This window comes from Hippocampus guttulatus, chromosome 20 (assembly GCF_054856545.1).
Source record: "Hippocampus guttulatus isolate MCC_2025c chromosome 20, RoL_Hgut_1.0, whole genome shotgun sequence".
Classification (NCBI taxonomy): Eukaryota; Metazoa; Chordata; class Actinopteri; order Syngnathiformes; family Syngnathidae; genus Hippocampus; species Hippocampus guttulatus.
The window spans coordinates 10,239,823-10,267,500 of NC_141280.1; the positions used below are offsets into that span (position 1 = coordinate 10,239,823).

Below are 27,678 nucleotides of genomic sequence, written 5' to 3' on the forward strand. Positions count from 1 at the left end.
GAAGAAGAAGTTTGGCTTGATTGGCAGATGTGTAGTCAAGGCTGCGGGTGAATTGGAGACAGAGGCGATTCATCAAGTGCTGAGCACCTGTGGGCAAGTTAATGACCAAATCAAGAGAATCTAGTGGAAAATGTAAACATCGGAAATTGAATTAGTCATATATCAAATGTAAAAAAAGGGAAATCATCAGGAATTGATGGTTAACAATCAAATTTTATCAACATTTTTGGACCACATCAAGGATTTGCTCCACAAGGCCTTTTCATTCTGTGCACCCAAATATTACCATATTTGACCATTAATCACCCAGAAATGAATGCGATTACATTTGAGCGTTATGAATTTCGACTAATTCAATTTGCGAATGATGCGATTTTATTTTTAAAAGACAAATCAACAATTAAAAAGGCGAATCCTTCGCTCCATTCATCTTGAAGTGTACCATACTCGTCATCTTTTTTTGCTTTTCGCCATTTTATTCATCGAAGGATTAGCTTTGAGCTAATGACCGAGCGGGCTGATTCAAAAGGGGGCGTTTACCTGTTACCCAGAAATGGCCAATGTAGGCCAGTATCCTCCAATTAAAATTGCTCCTGCCGCCAACTGCAGCCCTGTATAGAACTTGAGCAGTGAAAAATCGATGGACTAAACAAGTGAGAATATTTTGTTCTATCTGCGAGCCAGATGCAATCATCAAAAGAGCCACATCTGGCTCGTGAGCCATAGGTTCCCAACCCCTGCTATGGGGGCTACCTGGTGGTCGACTGGTTAGTACGGCAAAGACAAGCTATTTGCACGGTAACGTAAATTCAAATGGAAACAAAGCGCTTGTTTGACAAATTGCCGAAAGTGCAACGACTCTTCAAACACCAATAAAAACAACACCGCATCGTGTTAAGAACAGAAGCCCTTTTATTAAGAGAATTATTTGATTTGCCTTTTGGTGCTGGAAGATAATTTAAAAACTATATCTATTTATATACACACACAATCTTCACGTATCAATTGTTTGGTCGAAAGTGTCCAATGTTTTGTCACTTTGAGACTTCCATTTGCCATTCTCACCGCAGCTTGTCGACAAAATCCAAAGGTTTTGTATCAGGGATGGCAATGGCTAGCGATGAAAAAAGCGGAAAGGGGCGTGGCCTGGACGGGGCGACCAATCACAATAAGTAAGACATCATACACGTCCAATCGCAGGGCTGTTTACAATCGGAAGATGGAAAGACTGATCGGGAGAGCTCGTGAAAACTCGACGATAAGGTACCTGACCCCCCCATAAGGTACCTATGGTGATATTAAATTTTCTCAACGGATTTAGACGATTCAGAAAAATGATCAATTTAAGAAATAAAACGGCGGATTTCCGCGTATCCGCGGAAAATTGCCATCCCTGTTGTATTCAGTCTTCAATATTCTGTCTGAAGAATGCGACGTAGCTAGCATGCAAGCAACACAGCATTCAAGGTTTGATCTTCAGTGGCCCGCCTCTAGCGTTCTAACAAGCCCAAAAATGAGAAATACCAGCATTCCAACATACAATAAGAATGACAACATTTGAACTATAGTCCTTTGTTGGCACGGCGGCATCACGAGCGCTCGCCGACCATCCATCGGAAGCGAGCAAGTAGCGGGAGGTGGTCTGACGAGTGCCGAACGTTGGGCAGGCCGTTCACTTCCTCCAACTCGGGCTGGCCCACCAATGCCAGCCTGCCCAGCAGCTGGAGGCCGCGCCCGCCGGGAAGCGACTCTGCGCGCAGGGGAAGGACGCACGCGTGCAACATTTCATGTCAATGTGCCGTGTGGTGAAAGTAGGCGTGGCCGCTTGCAAGCGGGCGAACGTACCGCACGGCGTGTACAGGATGTAGTCCACCATCATGGCGCAGCGTGAGTGGCACGTGGTGACGGCAGCTCGCCCGTCCGGCGGCAGGCAAGGCGGGTAGCACGAGCGCAGCGGCACGACATGCTCCAGACGCCAACTGCAAGCGTGCGTGTACAAACACACGCACAAATTGGTACAACATTTTTGTTTGAGGAAATATGCACCTTTTCAGAAACTTTTTTTAAAATAACTTTTTGAAGATGGCCAACTTTATTTATACAATTATATAACTTTTTTTTCTCTGAATTATATGACTTACAAAAAATAAAATCTAAAATATAATTGGGGGGGGGGGGTAAATGTATACAACTTTTTTGAGTTGTTTTTTTTTTGAGGGGGGGTTGTTTTTGTTTTTTGAAAATGCACCAAAATACCGCATCAAACTTTTTTCAAGACAAAATACTTAACTTACTTTTTATACACAGGTTTTTTCAAAAAGTACATTTTATGTTACAATACTTTGAATTCTTAAGAAATGTCTCAACACCAACTGCATTTTTTTTTTTTTAGGATGAGGCTCATTCCAAACAAGACCTTCCATTTCGAGAACAAAAAAATGACCAAAGCATCAAAACCTGTTCAAAGCTTTATCGGCGACTGTTGGTTGGGCGAATGCTTGTTGGGCGACTTCTTGCACAGTCAGCTCGGAGATTTCTCGTTCAACTGCGTGCATACGACAAGTCGGCGTAAGAGTTTAGTGAGCGTGCGGTTGGAGTTGCAGCGGGCGGGCGGGGCAGGGATAACCGACCGGCGGCGGCACCGCAGGAGTGCGAGGGCGTGACGGAGGCGCAGGTGCTCTCGTACTGGCATCGCTGGTTGATGCCCAAAGCGGGAGACCAGATGGGACTCTCCAACAGTCGCTGGCCACGAGAACCGTACTCCTGACCGGACACCTGCAAGCACGCGCGCGCACGCACACACACACAATTGGTACATTTTTGAAGATATGCAACTTTTCCTAAATGTGACTTTTCTGAAATACAGTCCCCCCCCCCAACTATTCAGGATTAAAAATATATATATTATTTTATTTTATTCATTAAATTATTTTATTATATTTTCATTCTCTTATATTATATTCAAATTCTACTCTAAATTATACACTTTCCACCATTTTTAAAAATATATACACTTCCCCCCCTCCCAAAAAAAAGAAAAATTAACATTTTCAATTTCTTTTTCAAAAATCGATTTAATTTTCCTTTGACTGTTATGATTATTTGATTATGAATTTGTTGGCACCGTGCTGATGGGAAGGTGGCGGTAGTCAAGTCGTCCGTTGGTGAGGAAGGTGGCGAGCGGACTCCACGGCGTGGAGTTGAAGTCCCCGCACAGAAGCACGGGGTGGGCGGCGCCATTCGGGAGGCGGGCCAAGCGGCCAATCTCGGCCAATAGTATGGCCAGCTGGGCCAGCTTGACGTCGCCCCGCCGCGGGTTGTACAGAAGGTGCGTGTTGGCCACGCACACGACGTCGCCGTCATCCACGCCGGCGCCCGCCGGCCGCAGCAGGACCACCAATCCCACGTTGTCGCGGTCCAGGAGGGCGTCGCCCGGCCGTAAGAACTCAACGGGCTTGGATGCGAGCAGGCACAGGCGCGAGGTCTTGAAGGCCACGACGCAGCCGTCTGGCTTCTTGCCCGTGCGCTTCTTGTACACGCATTCGTAACCTCAAAACATCGTAAAACATCAGGACACTCAGTCACAACAACAACAAAAATCTTTTTCGACCTGTCACATGTTCTTCCTTCAAGTGAGTCTCACGGAAAAGCACGAGGGACCAAAAAACATACAAACAACCCCCAGCCCCCAAAAAAAATTGTTAAAGAATTTAACGCAGTTCTAAAAAAAAAAATTTGAACAAAAAATAAATAAATAAAAAACCAATCTGAAAATATGAAATCTCCTCTCCAACGGAAAAGTACCTTGTGCGTGTAGCGCCGGCCGTATCTGATTTTCAAAGTGGTCTTCCTGAACTTCCTGAAGGCACAGCACCTGAGGGGACAAGGGCACAGAGGTCAAACGTCACATTGGGGCGAAGGTTAACCTCGGCGCAACGCGGCGGCCTCACGTCAGCATCGTAGTGGCGCAGTTCAGCCAGCAGATTGCGCAGCCGGTGCGACCAGCGCAGGGCGGCGGGCGGGCAGTGAGTGTACAAGTAGCCGTTGGCTCGCAGCAGCTCCTGCGACAGGATGTTGTATGACATCACTGACAAGTCCAACGCTCTGCCACCCCTGTGTGGCGCCATTGCCGTGGCGCAGGCTGGCAACCCTTCCCACCATCTGGGCAGCAGTGACTCCCAACCTTTATTCCGCCGAGGCACAAATTTGACATGCAAAGAAAATATTTCCAGGCCTTTGAAGTGTTCATTGCATCTTTTTTTAGAAATTCCACAAAGGTTCGAAATGTCACATGTGCTCCACACGCTCACCTCGCATTGGATCTTGAAGGTCAGGTGATTCAGTTCCCGGTGGAGGAGGCTCCCCGACAGCATCCTTGGAGGATGTTCCGAGCATCTCCTCTTTGCACTCGCTCATGTCCCTCATAGTCCTTGCCACGTGCTTGCTTTTAAAATCTCCGCTCAAAACTTTTCCAGGCCGGCTCGTGTCTCTCGGGCGAGAACCCCCCCTTAAGCCGGGGCCTCCTCCTCTGTTTGCATCCGTGTCTTTGACGCTCCTCTTCTCCTCCGCGCTCCGACTGCGTTTGGAAGGAGGCTCGTGGTCCATCATGAGGGCAGGGTAGGTGGACACCCAGCGAGGACTTGTGAGGCAGACGAGGGTCAGCCGGCAGGCGGACAGATGTTGAGGAAGGAGGCCGCTGCCAATGCCGCTCAACTGGCCAAGAAACATAATGCGGCTGGCACCAAGAAGAATAAAATGAAGATGAATTCATTGTCACTGCATGGAAAACACTTTTTTTTTCCACAAACGGAAACATCACACAAGATATCTAAAAATAAAAATTAATCCAGAACAATGCGACTGATTCGCCGGAGAAGTTGTTAAAAATAAACTCACAATTAAACAACAAAGTGGAAAGTTAAACATAAACTGGAGTGATCGCTACTCGACACATTGAGTTTACATTTGTCTTTTAGGTACTCACATCGTTTCTCAGTCAGTGACGGAGGCATAATTCGTTTCCAAAGCACTATTTTAATAAAAATTACTTGGAGTATTTATAGTGAGGATAATAAATTTGTAATGCCAGGTCTGGTTGGGAAAATGTACAACGACGGTCGTCGACATTAGACGTCATTGTCACGTAAGAATAAGGCGTCAGAATCCACTGATACGTTTATGACTTCGGAACATCGAGATATAATAGAGCTTTATGCTCAAATGTTTGCATAAAAATTACAAATTAGTTTAAATATTTCATTTAAATCATCTGATTAATATAAACTGTAAATTGATTCAACTGTTTTCTTCTCCACAACTCACATTTCATTGGCGGCAGAAAAACCTAATATTTTTCCGAAAGACATTGAATGCAGCACCAGAAGTCGACTCTTCATTCGTTTGTGTGCTTGTGTGGCTTATAAATGGACTACAAAAGTGTTGGTGCTACGGGAATAGCATCTCGACTGGAATCTTTTTTTTTTTTTTCCATTCCAGTGTCACGATTTTGAGGAGTAACATTAGCAATGTAATGCTTCAATGAGCATATTTCTATCGAGGTAACATTTTGATATCGTCGCCAAAATAAAACAAATGTTTTGAATGATTAAACTTATGACTTACTATTTGTGCATGTCGGTCTGCCGGTTACCAGCAAGCGAGCAAGTCACCGTTGCAAGACGACATGTCAGCTTTCCTGCGGCGCCGTGTTCACGTGCCGCTTTTTATGATGCAAAGTAGCACGATGCAAGGCGGGATCGATTTTCTCGGGGGTGGGGGGGGGGGGGGGTCCGTGACGCCCCCCGTCGGGGGACAATAGCCGGCTGTAGCGATGGCAAGCCCCTCAATTAAACATAAGACGGTTATTTCTCAACAATTTTACCAGCCTTTATGCAAATTACTTATGACGAATCACTCTGACGTTATAAGGAAATTGATGGATGGATATCCATCCACCCATACATTTTCTGGTCCGCTTTATCCTAACGAGTCGCGGGGGGTGCTGGAGCCTATCCCAGCTGCCTTCGGGCAGTAGGCCGGGGACACCCTGAACCGGCTGCCAGCCAATCGCAGGGAAATGTATATGAAAGATAAAATAATTCAAAAAGATTCTTCTTTTTCTCCTTTCGGCTTGTCCCTTTTCAGGTCAGGCTTGTCATTAATTTCCATCTTTCCCTGTTCTCTGCATCCTCTACTCTGACTCCCAACTACCTGCATGTCTTCCCTCACTGCATCCATGAATCTCCTCTTTGGCCTTCCTCTCTGTCTCCTACCTGGTAGCTCCATCGCTAACATTCTCCTACCAATGTGTAAAATAATTAAAAAAGATAAATGTATACAAAAAAAAATACAATAATTTAAAAAAAAGCATTCGATACACTTACTTCACGAAAAAAATGGAGCTTGCTTTTCTACTTGAACTACTTTCGATGTCTTAATTACTTTCAAGTTGCGTGCATGCGTCAGTGCCCAAACCTGAATTGCACACTTACAATCTGCAAATACACACACACACACACACACGCAAACACACGCCCTTTTCAAACACGCACAAGTCAACCTCAAGGCAAGCTGTCAGAGGAGTCCAGGATGGACCTCGAGGCGCAGGTAAGAATCATAAATATCTAGATTTTGAACACAAATTAAAGCGAAACCTCTGATATTTGGGATGTTACATCTAATGTCATGATTTTCCCAGTCGTTTTTGAACGTTTTATCAAACAGAGATGAATGAAGATCTATTATTTGTAGTGAATAATTTTTTCCTGGCACCACGGGGACGAGAGATCACTGTTCCATATTACTGTTTTTTTTCAATTTAAATCAACCCCACACTAAGAGTACACTTTCAGGTATTCACAGCCTTACTGAAGGACGTGAGACACAATTGTGACTTGCACATAGTTGTATTATTCCCACCAGTGTAGTAATGCAGCGCAACCTGCTTGAACACTGGTTGAGGTGTGTCCCATACATCTTTTACCTTCTCCGATTGTTGCTGTTTTTACTAAGATCGAGGAGATCGCGTCATCAGCCCAATTCGGAGACCTGATTGAGTTCTCGTACCCGATCGGCTACTCGCACTGGGGCGTGTACGACGACGACAAGCATGTGATCCACTTTGCTGTGGCGGGTGAGTAGAGAAGTCCAATCCATCTTTTTTTTTTTTTTCAAATCAAAAGAGTTGCCAGGTATCATAATAGCATATCTGTGGAACGCTTTCATCAAATTAGGCATACGCCCAACTAGGGTCTCAGGGGTGGATCTGTCTCACGATACTGCTGGGCCAATTGATCACAGCCATTCCGTGGCATCTCCTCATCTGTACCGTTACGGTCTGCAGAAGCTTGAATTTCACAGACAAGCTGGATCGGAGCCTGTTCCACCCCTGTTGAAAAACTTGACGAAAATATTCATTGGTGGCATTCACTCCCAAAGACGTTTTTAAACGTCTTTTCAGACTTGGTCTAGAATTGGCTGGTACTGAATGAGTTAATGGTTGCGTGGTTTTAAGCGTCCATAGCAAAATGATTTAACATTGTAGTAATGCACATGGGAAGTGTTTTTGTCCTCTAAAGGTTTTCAAACTTCTTGTGTGTTGCACAGACCAGGGCCAGCTCATGAACAACTTCCGCACCTCTCTCCAAACCGTGTTCCCCCTTTGTGGCGACCTGCTGCTGGGCACCACTCGCATTCGTCGGGTGCCGCTGTCCGAGGTCACCGTCCCCAGTGGCGTCCACATCCTGATCAGCAACAACCGTCACGCTTTCAAGCCGTCCTCCCCCGAGGAGATGAGGCGGCGACGCGACGCCCTGGAGGATGAGGAGCTCACCTACAATCTCTTCTGGCTTAATTGCGAACACTTCGCCACATTCGTGCGCTACGGGAAAGCCGTCTGCAACCAGGTAGTCGCCTCGCCGGGCCGCTTTTCGCTCAGCTCAATAGATGGACGACATACAAAAGCTAAGCTAACATTGCATACACATTTCAGAGAAGTGACAATAGCTTTGCTCCAAAAGTCCCATTAGCTTGCTTGCGCCACGGATACGACTAACAAGGCTTCATGTTAGCAGCATAGCATTAGCCTTTCTGTCAATGATTGATAGGGTTTCGTTACTTTATGACAATTCCAACAGCCTATGCTAACATAGCATCAACATCACAACACAAAAGAGACATACAATATTCAGATAGCCCTGGACTGTTGGAGTCCATCAAAAATTAGCATTACAAACATAGCAACCAGGAGCTAGCTAGCTGTGTTAGCTAAGCTTGTTATGGTTGCTGTCGGCATGGAGACTAGTAACTAGGCCTCATCTCGGGTGCATCGTGATGTCAAGATTTTGGTTGACCAACTAGCAAAAGCATACCATGACTTAACGGCAAGTAAAAGATACATGTTGGTAAGCTAACTTAGCATAGACATCAAAACGGAAAAGTGATGATACAATACAGACAATAGAGCACTGTCAGTGCTCCTTTCATTATTAAAATTACTCAACTGAAACAGACAATAGGCAATACAAATGTTGACACCATGTGCAAGCCTGGCGAGTTTAGCTTACTAGCCTACAGCTACGGTTCTGCTCCGCAAACTGTGTGTTGCAAATAGTGCTGCGTAATCTTTTCCGGTTAGGCAAAATATGACAGCTTTGGGTACATGATTTGCTTTCACGTCATCATCTGACTTCACCAGCATTTTAAGCCATGTCGAGTGAGTCTTCTTCAAATGAGCACAGCATAATGTAGCAATACACTGACAGCCATTTTTCACAAAGGGGAAAGACTGAGCCATATTTTGGTCGACACAGAAAAAAAAAACACTGATATGTCTTCCCTTCACTTCCCCATCCACAGATTCCCACCAAACCCAAAAACGTCGAGACCAAGTCCGCCACCAAAGCCTTCAAGGAGATCGTTGATGCCAAATACCCAAACAAAGACCCTTCCTAGCCACACACACGTACACAAAAATGTGTCACTTGCTTCTACTTTTTAATGATCATTACCGCCATCTATAGGACAAGAGTGGAACACATGATGTTTTGGCTTGTTTGGCCTTGACGGAGGTTCAGGTGGCCAGATTTTTTATTTTTTTTTACATTGACTGCCACTGAAGTGTTTACATAATAAAGTGGCCACTGTACTTAGGTTAACATAACAGACAACATTGGGAGTCCACACCGACCTGTAAAGTATCTCTGATGAACCTCAAATAAAGTTCAATTCTTCTAGGTTTTTTTTTCTTCTTAGCAGAAGCCTGAAAACCTGACTGTAATGCATGATGCTGCCATTGCTGTCCATCACTGCTGGGTATCACATTATATCAGTTGTTTATTCCAAAAAGATTCCTTTTTTTGTTTTTTTTAAATTAAATTTAGTTGTATGGGCTCAGGTCACATAAATGGTAAAAAAGGTTTCGATATAATTCATCTTGGTTTCACTTTGCTACTTCGCAAAAAAAGTGGTTTTTGAACAGGAGTGGGTACACGTTCCATATGCACTGAATGTTCTCAACGTTCACTGTTGTGACTTGAGGTGTCGGAACAAGATTGTAATGCAGTCCAACCTGCTTGAATAAACGTGTCCGACTGGCTCTTGGGTGGGGGGCGTGTCACCGGCATCTTGTGTGATTATTGTTGTTGTTAATTACTGGACTACGCTTTGTGGGGTAAATCATGTAATAGATGGCCCTTTGAGAACTTTTTGGGGGAAATGACAGATGACGGGTGCCCAAGATTATCTACAAACAGATGAATTAACCAATCCATTGCTTTTCTTTTTGTGCCCTGATATTGACTAGCGACCAGTCCATTTGGGGCAAGAGGCAGTGACCCAATTTATGTGTGATTGGATTCCACTTTTTAATGTGCATTACTGGAGTGGTATACTTCAGGGGCAAACGGTGCTAAAGTGTGTGAACCTAATAAAGTGCATGTGTGCGTTGCACTAATATTGGAAAAAAATATTCTCCGTCAACGATGACTCGGTCGTTATAAAACTTTATTGTGATGAAAATAAGCCATCTTCTCGATCGACGAACACACTTCCATTCGCTCAACTGTTACACACTAAAATGTGGCAAGACAGCTCATCAAATTCGAAAGTGTGTGTGTGATACAAACATGCAGAGCAATCTTTTCTCTCTCTCTCAGTCCACCACAAGACGCATGTTGTACACAAGCAGCACGTGCTTCGCCAATCGCGACGCGCAACACTGCCAATATGAGTTTGGGTACGCTGGCCGCCATCTTGGAAAGGTAACCTCGACTTTAAAACGTTGAGGACTCGGTTTTGTGTGTGTGTGTGTGTGTGTCGGAATTGAGTTCATTGATTAATTCCATTTTATTTACTAGGACTATTTTTTAGGAGCGATTTTGCTTGCTTTCCGTGTTTTAAAGGGCTAGTTTACAAAAGCAGTCACTGTTGTCAAACTAGCGATAATTCCTTTTTTTTGTGCTTTACAGTATTTAACAACTCTGGGAGAATAAAGCAAAAGTAGTCATGAATAATGTAATTATCATTTGTATTTCTCATAAGCGATGGGGTAAAAATGAATTAAAATCGCGAATTAGGGCTTTGTGGCGAGAAGAAAAAAAATATGGCCACACCACCCAGCCCTATTCTGTAGTTGTGTGTGTGTGTGTGCGTGTGCGTGTGCGTTGTGGGTGAGCAGACAACACAGCAAGCAGGTCAGTCGCAATTAAGCTTTTGTACCACAAGGTGGTGCTCTCATCCTGCAGCAAAAAAGAAGCCAACAGAAACGCCACCCGCTCTCCAATTCAAACAGAATATACTTGAAATTAGGTGTCATGCTGAGATGTGCACGTTAACAGACAACAACAAGATGACATGTGCTTTGTGCCACAATACATAAATACACCAGACACAACTTCAGCGACACCCGCCTTGGACTGCACCCCGGGGACAAATTACCTCTCACATTTTAGTTGCCTCATTTACTTACAAGAGAGTCAACATGAAACAAACACTTATCAGTGCATCCATTATCGGAGCCGTTTCTCCTCACGAGGGTCAAGGGCATGCTGGAGCCTTTCCCAGCCTCTTCGGGTAGTAGGCAAGGTACACCTTGAACTGGTTGCCAACCAATCACAGGGCACACAGAGACAAACAAACATTCACACTGGTAATCACACCTTGGGACAATTTAGAGCGTTCAGTCAACCTAGCATGCATGTTTTTGGAATGTTGGAGGAAACTGGAGTAACCGGAGAAAAACATGCAAACTCCACACAGGAAGGCAGGAGCCAGGATTTGAACCCAGGACCTTTGCACTGTGAGGCGGACGTGCTAACCGGTCGTCCACCGTTTAGAGTTGCATGAAATGTATCTAATGTTGTGCCAACCAATGAAATAAATAGACGAGTAGAATTCTAAGGTGCACTTGGTGTCTCTTGTCCACAAAGCGCAGGGGGTCGGAGAGGTCACCTCCGAACCCGAAGGTTGGTGGTACGAGATCAGAGTATGCGGTAATGTTGACCTTGAGCAAATATGGAATTTGCAGTTAGGCGAGCCACAGGCTTGCTGGGGCGAGCTTCCGGTTGGCGGGTCAGGAGAAAGGGACGTCCCAGCGCTGCGTGGAGGCGCCCGGCTCACATGGGCCAATGACCAGCATGCGAGACGAGTCCAGCCCGTCCAGCGCCATGGCCGAGTCCAAGCAGAAACGAGATGCCACGTGCTCAAGGTGCGTGCCCGACTTCTGCCAGCGCTGAGGGAGGGACACACACACACACACACACACACACACACACACGCACACGCACACGCACACGCACACGCACACGCACACGCACACACACACACACAACAGACTTTTACTGCCTCCTGCTTGACAGGAGTGACTCCCTCCTCCTGCTTGCTTGCTCCCCCCCCACCCCCCACGCTCCTCACTCTCACACAACCATCACCCCTCCCACCCCCAGGTGATTTATGACTTGTCAGGTTCCTTGCCGCTGCAGGGACTTCGGGGACGTTGTCAAGGTGCCCACTGGTCAGGGAATGACAAGTGTGTGCGTGCATGTGTGTGTATGTGTGTGAGAGAGAGAGCATGAGAGAAAGAAAGTGAGAGCGTGTGGAAGGGTGAGAGAAGCGGAAAAAACGGTAAGAGTGGCAAGAGCAAGATGGAAAGCAAGAGAGAAAGTGAAGAGAGAGAGAGCAAGTGTCAGCCTGCGTGAGAGAGCGACGAAGAGAGCAAGACAACATCAGACAATGAGAGTGAGATCGAGAGCGATATAGAGAGTGAGAAGAAGGAAATGAAAGAGTGAGTGAGAGTGAGAGCCAGAAGGAGTGACAGTGAGTGAGAAAGTGACAGAGTGAGAGGGAAAACGAGACAGAGATATTTATTTCATTTTAAAATTAGCGTATTTTCCGCACTAAAAGGTGCACTGGATTATTAGGCGCACCTTCAATGAGTGGGCTATTTTTAATTATTTTTTTCATATCTTGCACGCACTGGATGATAAGGCACAATCTACAATGCATCCACTAGATGGAGCCACAGCCCTTCATTTGATTCGAGCGGCATTCATGACCGCTTAACCCCCCCCCCCCCCCCCCCTAAATTAACGATTACTTCAATAAAACTACGAAAATTGAAAATACAGTAATGCATCAAAACAGAAAATCAAAAAATTAATTCTATAGCTCCCCCCGGACAGAATTAATTTTGGCATTTCCTTGAACGTTGCTGCAACAGAACGATCAGATGTCAGTAATTGGAGGAGACTGGACTGTCTCAGAAGTGTTCATTATTTATTCCTTTGTTATGTACTGTATTCACAAATGAGGAAATCACAAAATAAATTCTGTAGTGGGGCTGTAGAATTTATTTTGTGATTACCTCGCTTGATTTTCTGTTTTGATGCAATATTTTCAATTTTCGTAGTTTCATTGAAGGAATCGTTAATTTAGGTTTTTCCGAGGCGGTCATGAACGCCTCTCGAGGCGAACGGAAAAAGAGAAGGCACGGAGACGGACAGACGTACCTGTATTTGTTGACACTGAGAAAAACATTCATAAAGTTTGCGTTTAAAAAAAAACAACACCACAGCTCTCCTTTTTTCAGGGCTGCAACAAAAACGTATTTAATAAAGCAGCGACACAGTTCACTGAACCAACAGCAAGTTATAACATTGTACGCATGTCTCCAGGAAGAAGCCATCAAGGGTCGACATATTACTGTAATGACCATCCACAAGGCGCGCGGACTTTTCGGTGCACCTTATAGTGCGGAAAATACGGTATATTAAAAAACGTTGTGCCCAATCCCAATTGACCTGCATGTGATATTTATGTCGCTGAGTTCCACATTTTTGTATCTGCAGCTTTGAACGTGTGTGGCTTTAAAGGCGGGGCCTGGCCTGGTGAGTGACGTGGGCGTCAGCCAATGAGCGCGGGTGCGTACCTGCTTGGCGTCGTCCGCGTGACAGGGCAACAGCAGAATCTGCGAGGCCGGGAAGGTGGCGGTGACCGACACGCATTTGTGGGCGTCGGGGTCATCGGCGGCGTCGGTGTCACGCTGCTGTCGGATCTGCTGGCCCGCAGTGTAGATCCACTCCTGGACAAAGCAGCCACACGCCGTCTTCTTTTGACGCTTGCAAGCAAGTTGCCATTAGGCACGCGCACCGGCGCCTTCATTTGATGGCTGACACGTGAGCCATTTCCCCTTTTAAAAAAAAAATCCTTTTCATTCTTTTGTTTTTCAGTCAATGAGAAGCAAAACCTGCACCGTAATGAGGTGACTGGAGCTCGTGTGCGTGAAGGCCAGTGAATGGAACGTCAACACGCGCACCCAGATGAAGCCACCGTTAAATAACGAGCACGTTGTCAGACATGGTTATGATGCGTTGTTCCTTTCGTCAGCTGCTTCATCGCTTTGATCGTAAATGTATTCATTAACATGGTGATTGACGCACGGCCATTCAATTTGGTCACGGCGAAAGAGTGACACGTCATCTTAATGGAGACGCCGTGACGCGACCGCAAACGACCTCAATTATACAATAATCGCAACCTGATGTCTTTTAAATTGCCGCTGTGAAACATTGCTTTCGGCTTGAAATGAGGGACAGTTTGTTTGTTTATATTCGTGTCATTTTTTTCGATGCAAGGTGACGCGATTGTGTTCATTTTCATTTTGTTTGTTGCTCTGCTACTTTTTCAAAAGCCGGAGTAGCATCCAAATGATTTTGGAGCTGATGAAATACCTGATCGAAAAGGACAGACAATTGATTTGTACTGTGGGTCAAACCGACCCATTTGAAAATCTGGAATATGAAACCTTTTTTTTTCTCCATTTTCTTGGAAGAAGAAGTCCAAGAAGGCGCCTGAGTAGGCAGCCGTCGGCAAGTGCTCTCAAGAGCCTTGCTTTTTTTTGGTATGTGTATTTTTTTTTGTTGATGTTTTTGTGTTTTGTTTTGTCACATTGTGTTTGTTGTTACGTCGTGTGGACCTGATGTGGATTGTTTTCAGCATTTTTTTTTTTTGGCCACGACATTCGTCAAAGGAGAAGAATCTGTGCTCGGTGGTTGCGCCTTCTCGGCAGCATGCGTGTACCAGCACAGATTTTGATTGGGAGGAATGTTGGTGCCATTTGACTGTCGGTGCTGGACAGCCCCGGGAGCGATTGTGTTTTTTGCGCCTGTATTGGGAAGCCTTTTTCACAGCCCCATTTTGTTCAGCGGAGATGTTGGCGCTGTTGGAAAGTCTGCGTTGGTGGTTTTTGGAACCAAGAAAGAGGAGAGGGGAGCGTCGGCGCGGAACACGGATGTGTATTTGGAATTGAGAGTCGCCGTTTGGAGTTGAGGCGGATTCACATGGGGCAGGAGAAGTTAACAAATGTTTGTTTTTTTTTCGTCAATAGACGCTACAGCTTCTTGTTTACTTTCAAACTTAGCTTGTCGCTGATGTGTGCACATTTTGACGCCTCTGATCCACTTGTGAAAGGACACTTTGATTCTCACCGCTTTCATCTAGAACTGCTTCAAACGACAAAGCGTATGCAGGAAAAAGAGGTGAACAATTTCAGGACTGTCCATGTCTTATGTTATGTGTTGTCTTATATTTTATTTTCTGTTAACTGTTTTTTAAAGTGCTTTGTTACAGCTGCAGCTGTTGTGGAAGTGCTTTATAAATAAAGATGTATTGTATTAAAAAAAAAACAACCAAAAAAATATAATTTGTGTTGTTTGAAAATCTAAAATAAAAGAATAGTTTTAAAGTCGGTACTGCATTTATGGTAGTCCTTTTTTTTCAGAATAAAATTTATGGAAAATAAAATAATTTCTGATAAATAAATGTGAAAGGGAAAGTGCATTGTGTTATTCTCTTATTTAAAAAGTAATTAATTTAATTATTTGCTATTTCAAGGTGGTTATGCGCAGTCCCGGCTGGCAAAGATGGCGATGTGTTTTTTTAAAGTCGAACATCAATTCAGTTGTGCCCGGCGCAGAAGCAAGGAGTTATGCTTTTGTTGCCGCATTGTGCTTGCATTGTGGACCTGGTTGCGTGCGCGGCCGCCGTCCCGCTCCACGCATGGCGCCAACATGAGGACGGGCGTCTCCTGGCCGTCCACGCGGCGAGACTCCAAGCAGTTTTGTCGCTGTCGGATCGGGCCGTACTGCCAGTCCGAGTCGTCGGGGACCCTGATGGGGGCAAACACGACAAGATTGGGCTGAAGACGGCCCAAGCGACACAATTCGTTCCCCCGGTTTCCATCACGAGGCTCAACTTAGCTGCGTGATGTGAATGAAGTCTAGAAAAAGGAGCGTAAACTCATCAGGTCCATCAAGATGAAGTGTTTGAAAAAACACGCGGACTTTAAATACTTGAGCAACTTTCTTGGGGTGATCAATTGGAGGAAGTCGTTAATTCAATCTGGTATCTGGCCTCCATTTTATAAGCCCTCAAAAGGTGGAGAGGGGCCGCTCCCCCGAGAACCACGCTCTTCATTCCATTCGGGAGGATTAACACTGTGCAACCTTTTTAACTCATTAGTGGACGTTTCCGTTGAAAGATTAGGCGGCCGGCAATGCCAGTAAGGAGGAAGAGAAATATGAACGTAGGGGCAGTCTGACAAATTTGGCCATGTGACAGTCCGAAGAGCAAAGATGTAGAAACCTTGTGTTGCCATTGTGAGTAACGATGACACAGTTCATGGATTGAATGGTGAACGCCATGTTACAAAAAACAAAAAACACGAGCCATGTGGTGAATCAGCGTTTCCTCTTCTACGCCTGTAAAATATAATTTGGCCATGCAAAGCCCTTTCCCAGTCTTGTTTAAGTTGTTTGACAGTTTCAGCAAAAAAAAAAAAAAAAAAAATTCCATCAGTCACTTTTCTTTTCGCAAAAAACTAATCACTCATTTTCTCTTCTTTTGGGTCAGAAACTAACCATTTCCCCCCTTTTTATTATTTATAGTTTTATCTGTGGTTTTATTGTTCTTTGTTTTGTCCTTGATTGTAAAGTGTCCTTGAGTGTTGTGAACGTTGCTTTTCAATAAAATGTATTATTATCATTATTACCGTATTGGCCCGTATATAAGACGGCCCTGATTATAAGATGCCCCCCTCTTTTTCAAGACTCAAGTTTGAAAAACCAAACCACCAAATTAATTTTTATACAGAAAATAATTACAGTACATCTGAAACAAATGATTATAACAATATATTTGAGAGAAAAAGCATGTTATTTTGCCTCATTCAAATTTTAATATCTGATATATTTAATATATATATATTGATAAATATTGATATTTATATAATATATCAATATAAATATTGATATATTAGATCAATATTTAATATCTTTAACATGTAAATATGTAAAATGAAGTCCAATCACATTCACAAATGAATGGCTTCTGGTTTTTGAAATGTAAATTACATCATAACTTCTCCTCAGCTGCCGGTTAACCTGGCCGATCTTCAATATTTTTCTTCTTCGTGCTACCGCTATTTTTATTTTTATTCTTCGTGACAGGGGTTCACTTTGGCCTGGGGAGTCAAGTTCAGCATTCACTTCAATAATATCTGGCGCCATCTAGTGTCCTGAATGGGTATAATGTCTAGACCCCGAATATAAGACGACCCCCACTATTTCAGTCTTATTTCAATGCAAAAAAACATCGTCTTATATTCGGGTCAAGACGGTATTATTATTATTATTATTATTATTATATTATTGCTGTCAGGCTGCTGAATTAAAAAATAAAATGATGTGAAAAACCATTGTAAATAGCACAGCCACCTCTATATTTACATTGCAGTAAATTGAACGGTGTACATTGAAACTGTAAGATTTATTTTGTGAATGCAAACACTTTGTTTTTCTTCTTTCTACCCACAATCTTAAAAAAACATTTACGATTTAAGATATCCATTATTTGTCCCACACTGGGGAAATTTACAGTCAGAGTTCAGAAAATAAAGGATATCTTATGTTATCTTTATTATTATTATTATTATTAAACCGACCTATGTTTCACTGCTGATTACTCAAGAAGAGAATGAGGTTGAAACAAACTTTTTTTTTTCCAGGTGAGATAAGTCAACTATTTCTTTCGTGATTTCTGTGCTTATGTTGTCACAATATCCTGTGAAGTATCCTTAAAACATTGTGAGAAACTGGTCAAAATGGAAGCAATGAAAATGTTTGGAAGTGAACAAGTGAAAGAAACCCGGGACAAAAGTATCGCGACAGCTGCGGGAAGTGAGAAGGCAAGAAAATGGTCCAAAAGCAAGAAAGAAGAAACAGGCAGAGAGACTTGAGTGATACTGACTTGAGTTGCGGGTAGACGTGCTCCAGGTACCACTTGAAAGGTTTGCACTTGAGCTTGCGCCTCAACTCCAGGCGGCCTCCGATGCTGCTGACCATAAAAGTCCCGTCAGTCACAAAACCTCACATCGTCGCGAGATGGCGGGCGGCGGCGCGTCTGAATGTCAGCGCCGCATCTGCGGGAGGCTGATAAACGCTGACATTTCAACGCGGCCGACACCTTTTCTCATCCAAACGCAAATGAAGCAGCTGGGGGCCCTACCGGAGCAGCGTGACGGCAACAACGCCTTGGGATGCTCGTCAACTGTATGTGAGTGTGCGTGTGCGCGTGTGTGTGTGTTCTTACTCTCCGTACGATTTTCCTCGAGCTGCCGGCCGAGCCGAGTAATAGAAGAGGCGAAAGTCGTCCATCCAAACCTCAGCGGTGCGCCGCGTGTTCCTAACACACACACACACACACACACACACACACACACACACACACACACACACACACACACACACACACACACACACACACACACACACACATTGTCACGCTTCAATTCTTGCACGTGATCACAAATGATCCCCTCGTCCCCGGATGAGAAAGTGCGCTGTGCCCCTCTGCTAACTTGCTTTTGTCTCCAGTTTAGCGGACCGCAGATGCACGGCCTCCTTTGTTGCCATGGCGACATCCTGTCCTTTTGTTTTTTTGTGGGGGGCCCTCCATCAACACGATGCGTTCATATGCGACCTTTTATGATATTTATTAACCCGATAAGGAGGAGCTCCATTGCGCATTTCTGTGAACTTCCTGTTCGCCGACTCACATCAACGAAAAGCCTTTATGCTAACAGCCATTATGGACGTACTTGATGTACGTGTTGGCGCTGCCCTCCGGGAAGACGTAGGGATGTTTCTTCCGGAATACGTGACCCACGCGGCTACACGGAATGATCTCCATGCTTCCGCCACACTGCCACACCCGGAAGGAGATTTCTGCACGTGCGCACACAGAAATCAGAGATTTCATCTCACCTGGTTAGCATGTTCGCTCGACAACTCCCTGAATCTGACCAGCTGACGCACTTGTTTGATTGGTGCGCGTGCGGTGAAATGACTCACCAAAGTTCTCCCCGCCCCAGATATCCATGGCCGTGTCGTACTTGCCCAGGTGCTTGAACCACGAGCTGTCGATCACAAAGAGGCCGCCGGCGATGATGGGCGTCCTGTCAAGTGGCAACAATCGTCAGCGTCCTGTTACAGTGAAATTCCTCTACAACGAAACCTACTGTAAATGGGTGAAAATACCCCCTAGTGTGAAAAAATCTTCATGCATTAACACCATTCCCACTTTCCTGCCCCCCAGACAACGAAAAAAACCCGTTGCGTTTTACTAAATGTTTTTCTCTGCTCTTGCCTCGCGACGAGATTCACTACAACAAAGTCTAATCCAACAGCGACCTCTACTGCTTTGTTTGGAAACGGCAACAGAAACCACCACACTGGTTTACACATGCGCAGTAGTCCAGGAAGTATTTGTTATTGTTAGTTTCAGACGCAGCAAGAACGTTGCATAGCTAAAATGGCTACAAAACGGACTTTTGGATGTCAAGCAGCTAAGACAAGAAGAGCTCTGACGCTGGAAGAGAGGGTAAAAGTGATCAAAATGAAAAATGGAGGAAACAAAATAAAAGACATTATCCAAGAATTGATGTAAGTGAAAGTGAATGCTGATCGTAAATTTCGCAATTTCTTTCCCTTTATTGTTGCTGGTCCCTCTCTCTGTAATGACCTCCCACTGAACATTCGGCAAGCCTCCTCACTACCCATCTTTAAAACCCGCCTCAAAACTCACTTGTATTCTTTGGCATTTGACTCAGCATGACTTAGATTTGTTCTTGGTTTTGCTGTTCGGTGCTTTCTACCGTCTTTGTTACCGATTTGCTTTACTGTTTGTTGTATATGTTAATTGCTCCATGTACAGCACTTTGTATGCAGCGATGGCTGTTTGAAAGTGCTCTATAAATACAGTTGAGTTGAGTTGAGTTGTGTGTGTGTGTGTGTGTGTGTGTGTGTGTGTGTGTGTGTGTGTGTGCGTGCACGTGTGTGTGTGCGTGGTACTTGATTGGCAGGGTGGGGTCGGTGCGGCGATCCCTCTCCTCAGGTGATAGGCCCTCCCACTTGAAATGAAGACTCCAGTCAAAACCTGATGAGCAAAAAAAACAAAAACATGAAGATAAAGGATATGCCTTGCCTTTGTGATATTAACCCTTTCATGCACCCTGTAACCTGATCACATGATAAACTGTCCACTGTCGTGACCGCTGTCAGCTGAAAGGGGGAAGCCTGAGTCAGGATTTAGGTCCATGATTTTAAACCCAGGTCGGGCGGTCAATCTTTGAGATCAGGTCCAAATCAGGATTTACATTTTGGAGATCGAGCCGAGGCAAAGTCAAGTATCTTCGGAGGTTTTTGCTGTGAGTCGGATGAATTTCAGGTGAAGACAAGGCAAAGTGGTTGTGTGTGGTGTTGGCGTACCTCCTCGTAGATCAGTCGACGCGGCCACGTAGGCAAAGGTGTCCATGTTGATGATGTCAATGACGGGGCTCACCACCCTGGTCGGGTCCTGAAAGAAGAACAAACGTGAAAAAAAAAAACAAGCAAACAAAAAAAACGCAAAACGTGGACAGGCATGCAACACATGACATGCTTGGATGGTAAATTGGGGCTTGTAAGCGCAGCTATAGCTTGTTAATATCAGACGGAGCTCAAGGCATCCCGACTTTCCCCGGTGACATCCAATAAAAGATCGGCCCGGCGAAACCTTTGTAACTTTCTGGCTCACTAGCGCCCCCGTTAACCTTTAAATGAGATCCCGAGTGGCCGTTAAAAGACGATGTGGACCGGCTCCAAAGTGGCTGTGGCGTCCCGTCGCCTCATGACGGGGATGAAAAGCCGGCTGCAGCTGGCGGCTTTAATGGCGGCGCGTGCCACCATTAGCGTGCTCAAACGACCGCCAATAATATTAGCCGGCAGGTGGGATGGTCGCGGGCCATTAGCTGTGGCCTGCGCATGCAGAGGACGTCGGTTGTGTCCGCTATACACAGTTGGCCTCTTGAAAACCAGTTGGACGCCTCCGTGTTCGATTGAAAAAACGGCTGAGACGAGTTTTGTTCAATCGACAAGCTCACCGTTACCTCCAGCAAGGAGCCTCTTGAATACTAGCGGCTTTTACGACAAACCGTTGCAGGACTGGACCAGGGATTGGATCTGCAACTGTGATGTTAAATCAGGTTTTAGGTTTTTGAGATTCCATTGCGGTCAGGTCTGAAATCTGTGACTGAGCTTCAACATTCATCCATCCATCCATTTTTCCTGATCCTCACAAGGGTCGGGGGGGTTTGCTGGAGCCTATCCCAGCCGTCTTCGGGCAGTAGGCGGGGGACACCCTGAACCAGTTGCCAGCCAATCGCAGGGCACACCGAGACGAACAAACATTGGTGCTCACAATCACACCTCGGGACAATTTTGAGTGTTCAATCAGCCTGCCATGCATGTTTTTGGAATGGGGGAGGAAACCGGAGCACCCGGAGAAAACCCACGCAGGCCCGGGGAGAACATGCAAACTCCACACAGGGAGGCCGGAGCTGCACAGTGAGGTCGACGCGCTAACCACTAGACCACCAGGCCACCAGCTTCAATATTTTTCAGGTTAAACCTCATTTAGGTCATCTTTGGTGATTCTGATGATCATAAAGTCGCAATTTAAGACTTTCAGGGACAGCGGTTACGACAATGGACAGATTATTATGTTAGCAGTTTACAGGGGGCATGGAAGGGTTCATACTGGGCCTATGTCAAATTCTAGATATCTGAGACCAAGACTAGGGTCACTTGTGAACATTAGAGCTTACGTTTTTGACAGTAAATTTATTTAGCGACACAAGGATGAAGTTACGAGACCAGAAATATTGTTCTCATTTAACAAAGAAGGACTTTGCCCACTTTGGGGCCAGAGCAAGGCCTTGTTTGCTCCGGGAAGGGTCTCTCGGGTTGCAACTTTCCCTACCCGCCGGCCGGACTTGACAACATTTAAGAAGCCGCCTCTCCCTCCATCAACAACACCCGCATTTCCATCTCGACACAAAGTGCAGACCGCCAACGCCGCATGATGCGTGACTCTTCCATCTCACGCACACCCACTGAGACAGAATATGGATGACGCATGTTCAGATGTTGTGCATGCAAATACTTCATGTTTTTTTTTCTACTTTCTTCCCTCCAAATTCCGCTGCTGTAGAATTTCTACACTGTGAGACAAATAAAGGTTTTCTTATCTTATCTTATTTTAACTCATTCACTCCCAAAGACGTTTTTAAACGTCTTTTCAGACTTGGTACGGAATTGGCTGGTACTGAATGAGTTAAAAAAGGAGGTGAGAGAGACGCATGTCTCAGAGCGGAAAGGTCATTGATGTCAGGGTAAAAAAACATCTCGCTGGGGTTTGGAGGACAGGCGCAGAGAAGGAAGACACGTCAGGTGAGCAAGCAACAGAAATGAAGACTGAAGGCAAAGAAGCCTGATGAGAAGGAAGCCTGAAAAGATGAAAAAGAAACATGAAACAAAGGAAGAGGAAGGAGGGAAGTGAGGATCCCGAGTAAAGGAAGTAGCCTGACAAGCCGGCGCGCGGGAAAAGCCATCGAATGAAGAAAGGCGAGGAGGCGCCTGCTTTGCGGCGAGGCGCAGACCTGCTGGATCCTGTGAAGGAGGGGCGGCAGCCAGTCCTTGTTGACCTCGCAGTGGCTGTCCAGGAAGGCCAAGACCTTTGCGCTGGCCGCATCGGCGCCGAAGACCCGAGACCGGATCAGACCTGACGCGCACACACAGCAGCGTTAACCATCGTGCTTTGTTCCGTTTGACGTTTCTTTATTTTCATTCTGTTCAATTCCTTTTTCAGAATGCCTTTTCTTCATTTTTTTTGTCCACTTAAAAAAAAAAAAAAAAAGATTGGCTTCAGTCTAGCTTGAGTTAGAGTTTTAGGTTTGTGTGTGTTTTTTGAACATGGACTATGTGACGAGCGCAACATAAAAAAATAAAGATCCCTCATCTCTTCTGTACGCATCTTCGTTTCCGAGCCGGCAATTGGTGTTGCTGTCGCACGGGGACGTAACCTTCTAACAAGACGGCCGCGCCACAGCAGACAGGAAGTGAGTCAGCATCCTGCCTGCCTGCATGTGCAAATGAGCTTGTTAGGCAAGCCCGTGTTCTATTCTGTTTCAACTAAATGCTCTGATCAATATTCACTGACATGAAACTGTGTGTGTGTGTGCGTGTGCGTGTGTGTGTGTGTCGGTGACATTGTCAGAAGTTTCACGCGCTGCCGTCGGGTTGAGGCTCAGCCAATTTAAAATCCCATTTCATCCTCAATAAGGCTTTATTTTCTGGTTGGGTGCACGCACGCACACACGCCCAGGCACACACACACACGCACGCACGCACACAGAAACAATGAAGAATGAGGGATTTTCTTTTTTTTTGTTGAAACAACTGCATGTGTGCGCGCGGCAAGCAGTATTGGCTCGCGTGTATTTATGGGCGTTCAAGACAATCAAGAAAGACGACCCGAAGTCATAAAGCGTTAACGAGCCAAATGGAGAAAATTGGCCGCGTGTGCGCGCGCGTGCATGATGCAATGAAGGTGGGCAGCGACACGGTGTGGGATGCTTTCGCCTTCCTGTCGTCAAAGAAGTTGAACGGGGAAGGAAAAGGATGAATGTCACTTTTCAGTCCACGAAAGGCACCGGAACTTAGATGCTAATGGTTGTTTCGCTCTGTTCTGTTCTCACTAAACAGAGTGGATGGTTAAATCATTTTCTTTCTTGACTTTAATTGGCCTAACACTGGAAGCACATGTACGGAAATCAGTCTCGTAACATCGGGGAGAACACACGTCACTTCCGGTTCCCTCACCCAAAGCTGTCCCCTTAGCAACAACTCAATCTAACAATACAATTGTTACGATGGTTGTTAGCATATAGCAAAGTGTGTTGAAAACACCACCATACAGTGCTTGTGTATCAAATTTGGACTCGTAAGGCAACGCAATAAATAAAAAATATAAGTCAAGTCACGACTGCAGTGATGACAAATCCAGCAGCAATAAAAACATCACATTTATTTATTTACTTATTTTTTTTTTTAGCTGTTCCTGTCACGCTTGTTTGCCAGCATGCAGTGCGACGGGTGCAAATGGTGAAAAGCTCGTGTCGCTTAAATCCGCGCATTGTGTCGCTGTCACGTTCATTTGGCATATGGCGTTCGGTCTCATTCTATTTTTAAGAGCGTGAAAAAACGATCCGGGGAGTGTGACGACGCAGCGCAGCCGCCGCATTTAGTCGGATTCAGACACGTTGGACACGCGCCCAAACTGTCTGCCCAACACACAGGTGGCACACTCCCTTTTTCACAGCAACAAATAAACAGCAACAAAAAAAGGCAAAACTAAGACCAAGAAATGCACTGTGTCATGTGAATATATACCGTATATTTCAGTTTATACGTCGCTCCGGATTATAAATCGCATCAGCCAAATAATGCATAATTAAGAAGGAAAAAACATCTACTGTATAAGTCGCACTGGAGTATAAGTCGCATTTTAGGGGGAAATATATTTGATAGAATCCAACACCAAAAACATACATGTCATCTTGAAAGGCAATTTAAAATAAAAATAAAATAGAGAACAACAGGCTGAATAAGTGTACGGTAGACTAACGTTACATGACTGACATGCCTGGTAGTGTCAGTAACGACGTAACATATTAAGAGTTATTCAAATAACTCTAGCATAAAGAAGAAGTTTACCAAACTATCACTCCAAATCAGTAAATCCAATGAAATCTTCATCCTCGGTGTCACTTTTAAACAACTCCCCCTAACTCTGGAGGTAGGCGATGCGCCGCTTCCTCTTCCACGTCGCTTACGTCAGACTCATCGTCGATTTGTCAACAAAGGCCGAGAGCGCCCTCTTGTGGTTTAATGTGAAAATAACATGTGAAATGAGATAATCATATGTTAATAATTTCACACATAAGTCGCTCCAGAGTATAAGTCGCACCCCCGGCCAAACTATGAAAAAAACTGTGACTTAAAGTCCGGAAAATACGGTATATATTTGTGTTCAAATATCCATCGTCGAAAGGGTTACATATGCATTCCCTGTTACTATATGTGTTAGCATTAGCATGACGCTAACTGCTAAATTGCCTGCCTCCATCCAGGGAGTCATTGTTCACGCAGGAACAAATGACACTGCCGTCCAGCAGTCCGAGCTCACCAAAGCCGATTCTAAACACCTTTTCTATTTTTGGGACAGTTGCGGTAAGTCAATGGTCCCTTTCTACCGCTTGGCCGGGGCTCAGCTTGTTTTAGCAGAATCCTCAGTCTCCACACCTGGCTCCAGTCCACCTGTCGGTCCCACAATGGTGTTTTTCTCAATATAGTCATATCTCGGTTTTCGACCATAATCCGTTCCAGAAGGCTGTTCGAAAAGCGATTTGTTCGAAATCCGAAACTATTTCATTAGCCCATGATTAGGGGCTAATACAACTGTGCAGAAATAACAAAATAACAATCAGATTTAAATTTAAATTACCGTATTGGCCCGAATATAAGACGGCCCTGATTATAAGAAGACTCAAACTTGAGTCTTTTTTCAAGACTCAAGTTTGAAAAAATACTTTTTGAACACCAAATTAATTTTTATACAGAAAATAATTACAGTACATCTGAAACAAATGATTCTAACAATATATTTGAGAGAAAAAGCATGTTATTTTGCCTCATGCAAATCTTAATATCTGAACATTTAAATATGTAAGCTAAAGTGCAATCACATTCGTAAATGAATGGCATCTGGTTTTTGAAATGTAAATGACATCATAACTTCTCCTCAGCTGCCGGTTAACCTGGCCGATCTTCGACCCACTTTTCTCCAGATTGTCGCTACGTTTCTCCATTTTCTGTTGTCTCTTCTATTATTTTCTTCTCTTTTCTTTCTTACCGCTATTTTTATTTTTATTCTTCATGACAGGGGTTCACTTTGGCCTGGGGAGTCAAGTTCAGCATTCGCTTCAATGATATCTGGCGCCATCTAGCGTCGTGAATGGGTATAATGTCTAGACCCCGAATATAAGACAACACCCACTTTTTCAGTCTTATTTCAATGCAAAAACACCGTCTTATATTCGGGCCAATACGGTAAATCACAACAAACACATCTGCTTACAATGAACGTGACACGACACTTCCTCGTGTAAGGAAGCCAAGAGGAGTCGAGTGGCGTATTCGGGTTTGCTCAGTTTGGTCGAAAACTGGTTTTTGGTCGTAATCTGAGGTGTAAAATTCTCAAATTTTCTGGTCGAAATTCGATTTGGTCGATAACAGAGACGTTCAAAAACCAAGGTTTGTGTGGAAGTGCAGGAGTTGTAACCCGTTTCACCGGGATGTTTATGTGATGTATGTTCTATTTTGATGCCCGGAACTGATGATGTTCTATGTATTTAAACATGTGACCGTGTTTTCCTTTTTTCGAACTGTTTAAAAATTTCAATTAAAAGTTTAATAACAAAAAAAAAAGAGGTTTGACTTCTATTGGGACCGCCTCTCCTGTTTTAAAACAGGACAGCATCCACCCCAACAAATGAGGTAGCCGCACCCTCGTGGCTAACATATAGCACGCTGTCCACTCATATCCATGTGACTTACTATTTACTCCACACACACTCCTCCCCGCCACCCCCACCCCTCTCTTCTCTTCTTCTACTCTGCCACCTCTTAACTCCATTTCCTGTGAACAACTCCGCCCCCTACTGGCCCCACATGTCACTACAACCTTCAGCTACCCCATTCACACCATCACAGACACCTCCAATCACAGTGTTAATTCTGCTAACAAAGGCAATCACCTCAACATCCCACCCTGTTATCCCCATTATGGCTTCCAGTACATGTTTATTTACTCCTACCACTCAGTCAACACCCTCCCGTCATTTTGGTCTCATTACCACTCACTTTCCCACCACAATAGCCAAATCTTCACAACGCACCAGAATTCTCAGCATGAAACTTGCCAGTTTCAACACGCGGTCTCCAAACACCAAACCTGTCATGTTCTGCTCTGCTTTGTTTTTGTTTTTGTTTCAACATCAACCGGAGTGTTGGGCGTCACCGTGTACCCGCGTCTTGTCATGCAATCAAGCTTCTTTGTATTTAACGACTCCGACTTCTGCTTCTCTTTGTCGGATAATTGACCTTGATCGCTGTTCATGCCCAAGTGCCGTTTTCTAGACCTCGTGCTCTCGCTCATGGTCGCTTTAGCCTTGATAGATTTTGATTTTGTACGTAATTTCTTTATCAAGCTATTTTTGACAAGTTTGACGTTCGTGTGTTTGTCATTTCGTTTGGTGGATTTTCGGTGATCAATTTTTCCTTGGAAGCGCTTTTTGTTCTCATTGGATTTATCTGGCTGTGTGTCGCCAGCGATTTCTGTTTGTACTTTGTTGGTCTCTCACTTTTCCCTAAATACATTTATTTTTTGTTATCATAATTGATCTGAGTCTGCATTTCTGGGATCTTCAAATCTTGTCACATCCTCCACAATTTTATGGTAGCGTCATCTTTGATCCAACCCACATCACCAAAACTGCTTTCTTTCACCACAAAAATATCGCCCGCATTCGCCCTTACCACCTCAAGACCCGACAACTGCAACAGCATCTTCTACAACTTACCCACCAAAACCCTCCACAAACTTCATTGCATGCAAAATTCTCCTGCCCGTCTCCTCACCCACTCCCACGCCAGAGACCACATCACCCAAGTCCTCCAACACCTACAC

General features: G+C 44.7%; 3 protein-coding genes across 4 annotated transcripts in view; 1 reads left to right on the forward strand and 2 right to left on the reverse strand.

Annotated features, from left to right (window-relative positions):
* Positions 1 to 889: 889 nt before the first annotated feature.
* angel2 (angel homolog 2 (Drosophila)) lies at positions 890 to 5,749 on the reverse strand. Of its 2 annotated transcripts, none has more exons than XM_086101143.1 (9): positions 5,623 to 5,749; positions 4,311 to 4,735; positions 3,951 to 4,183; positions 3,805 to 3,874; positions 3,125 to 3,549; positions 2,631 to 2,775; positions 2,458 to 2,545; positions 1,846 to 1,979; positions 890 to 1,750 (listed from the first exon to the last, which is right to left on the reverse strand). In XM_086101143.1, exons 1-9 carry the CDS (start codon positions 5,631 to 5,633, stop codon positions 1,590 to 1,592), a joined length of 1,692 nt encoding a protein of 563 aa, XP_085957269.1. In that variant the 5' UTR covers positions 5,634 to 5,749; the 3' UTR covers positions 890 to 1,589. The 2 variants fall into 2 exon arrangements, with proteins under 2 accessions (XP_085957269.1, XP_085957270.1); XM_086101144.1 differs by lacking the exon at positions 5,623 to 5,749 and adding an exon at positions 4,985 to 5,130.
* Positions 5,750 to 6,440: 691 nt separating this feature from the next.
* Positions 6,441 to 9,233, forward strand: LOC147188009 (phospholipase A and acyltransferase 1-like). Its single transcript, XM_086100312.1, has 4 exons — positions 6,441 to 6,606; positions 7,012 to 7,132; positions 7,606 to 7,904; positions 8,857 to 9,233. The coding sequence occupies exons 1-4, from the start codon at positions 6,457 to 6,459 to the stop codon at positions 8,950 to 8,952; spliced, it is 666 nt and encodes a 221-aa protein (XP_085956438.1). The 5' UTR covers positions 6,441 to 6,456; the 3' UTR covers positions 8,953 to 9,233.
* A 751-nt stretch (positions 9,234 to 9,984) lies between these two features.
* galnt14 (UDP-N-acetyl-alpha-D-galactosamine:polypeptide N-acetylgalactosaminyltransferase 14 (GalNAc-T14)) overlaps positions 9,985 to 27,678 on the reverse strand; it is a 58,051-nt gene continuing 40,357 nt past the window's right edge. Inside the window, exons 6-15 of the mRNA XM_086100311.1 lie at positions 22,529 to 22,650; positions 20,319 to 20,406; positions 19,902 to 19,986; positions 18,903 to 19,006; positions 18,650 to 18,776; positions 18,142 to 18,234; positions 17,800 to 17,883; positions 15,518 to 15,662; positions 13,424 to 13,576; positions 9,985 to 11,728 (exon numbers count right to left, since the gene is read on the reverse strand). Of these exons, the coding sequence (XP_085956437.1) occupies positions 11,570 to 11,728; positions 13,424 to 13,576; positions 15,518 to 15,662; positions 17,800 to 17,883; positions 18,142 to 18,234; positions 18,650 to 18,776; positions 18,903 to 19,006; positions 19,902 to 19,986; positions 20,319 to 20,406; positions 22,529 to 22,650 (1,160 nt within the window). The 3' untranslated portion in view covers positions 9,985 to 11,569. The remainder of the gene's footprint in view (positions 11,729 to 13,423; positions 13,577 to 15,517; positions 15,663 to 17,799; positions 17,884 to 18,141; positions 18,235 to 18,649; positions 18,777 to 18,902; positions 19,007 to 19,901; positions 19,987 to 20,318; positions 20,407 to 22,528; positions 22,651 to 27,678) is intronic.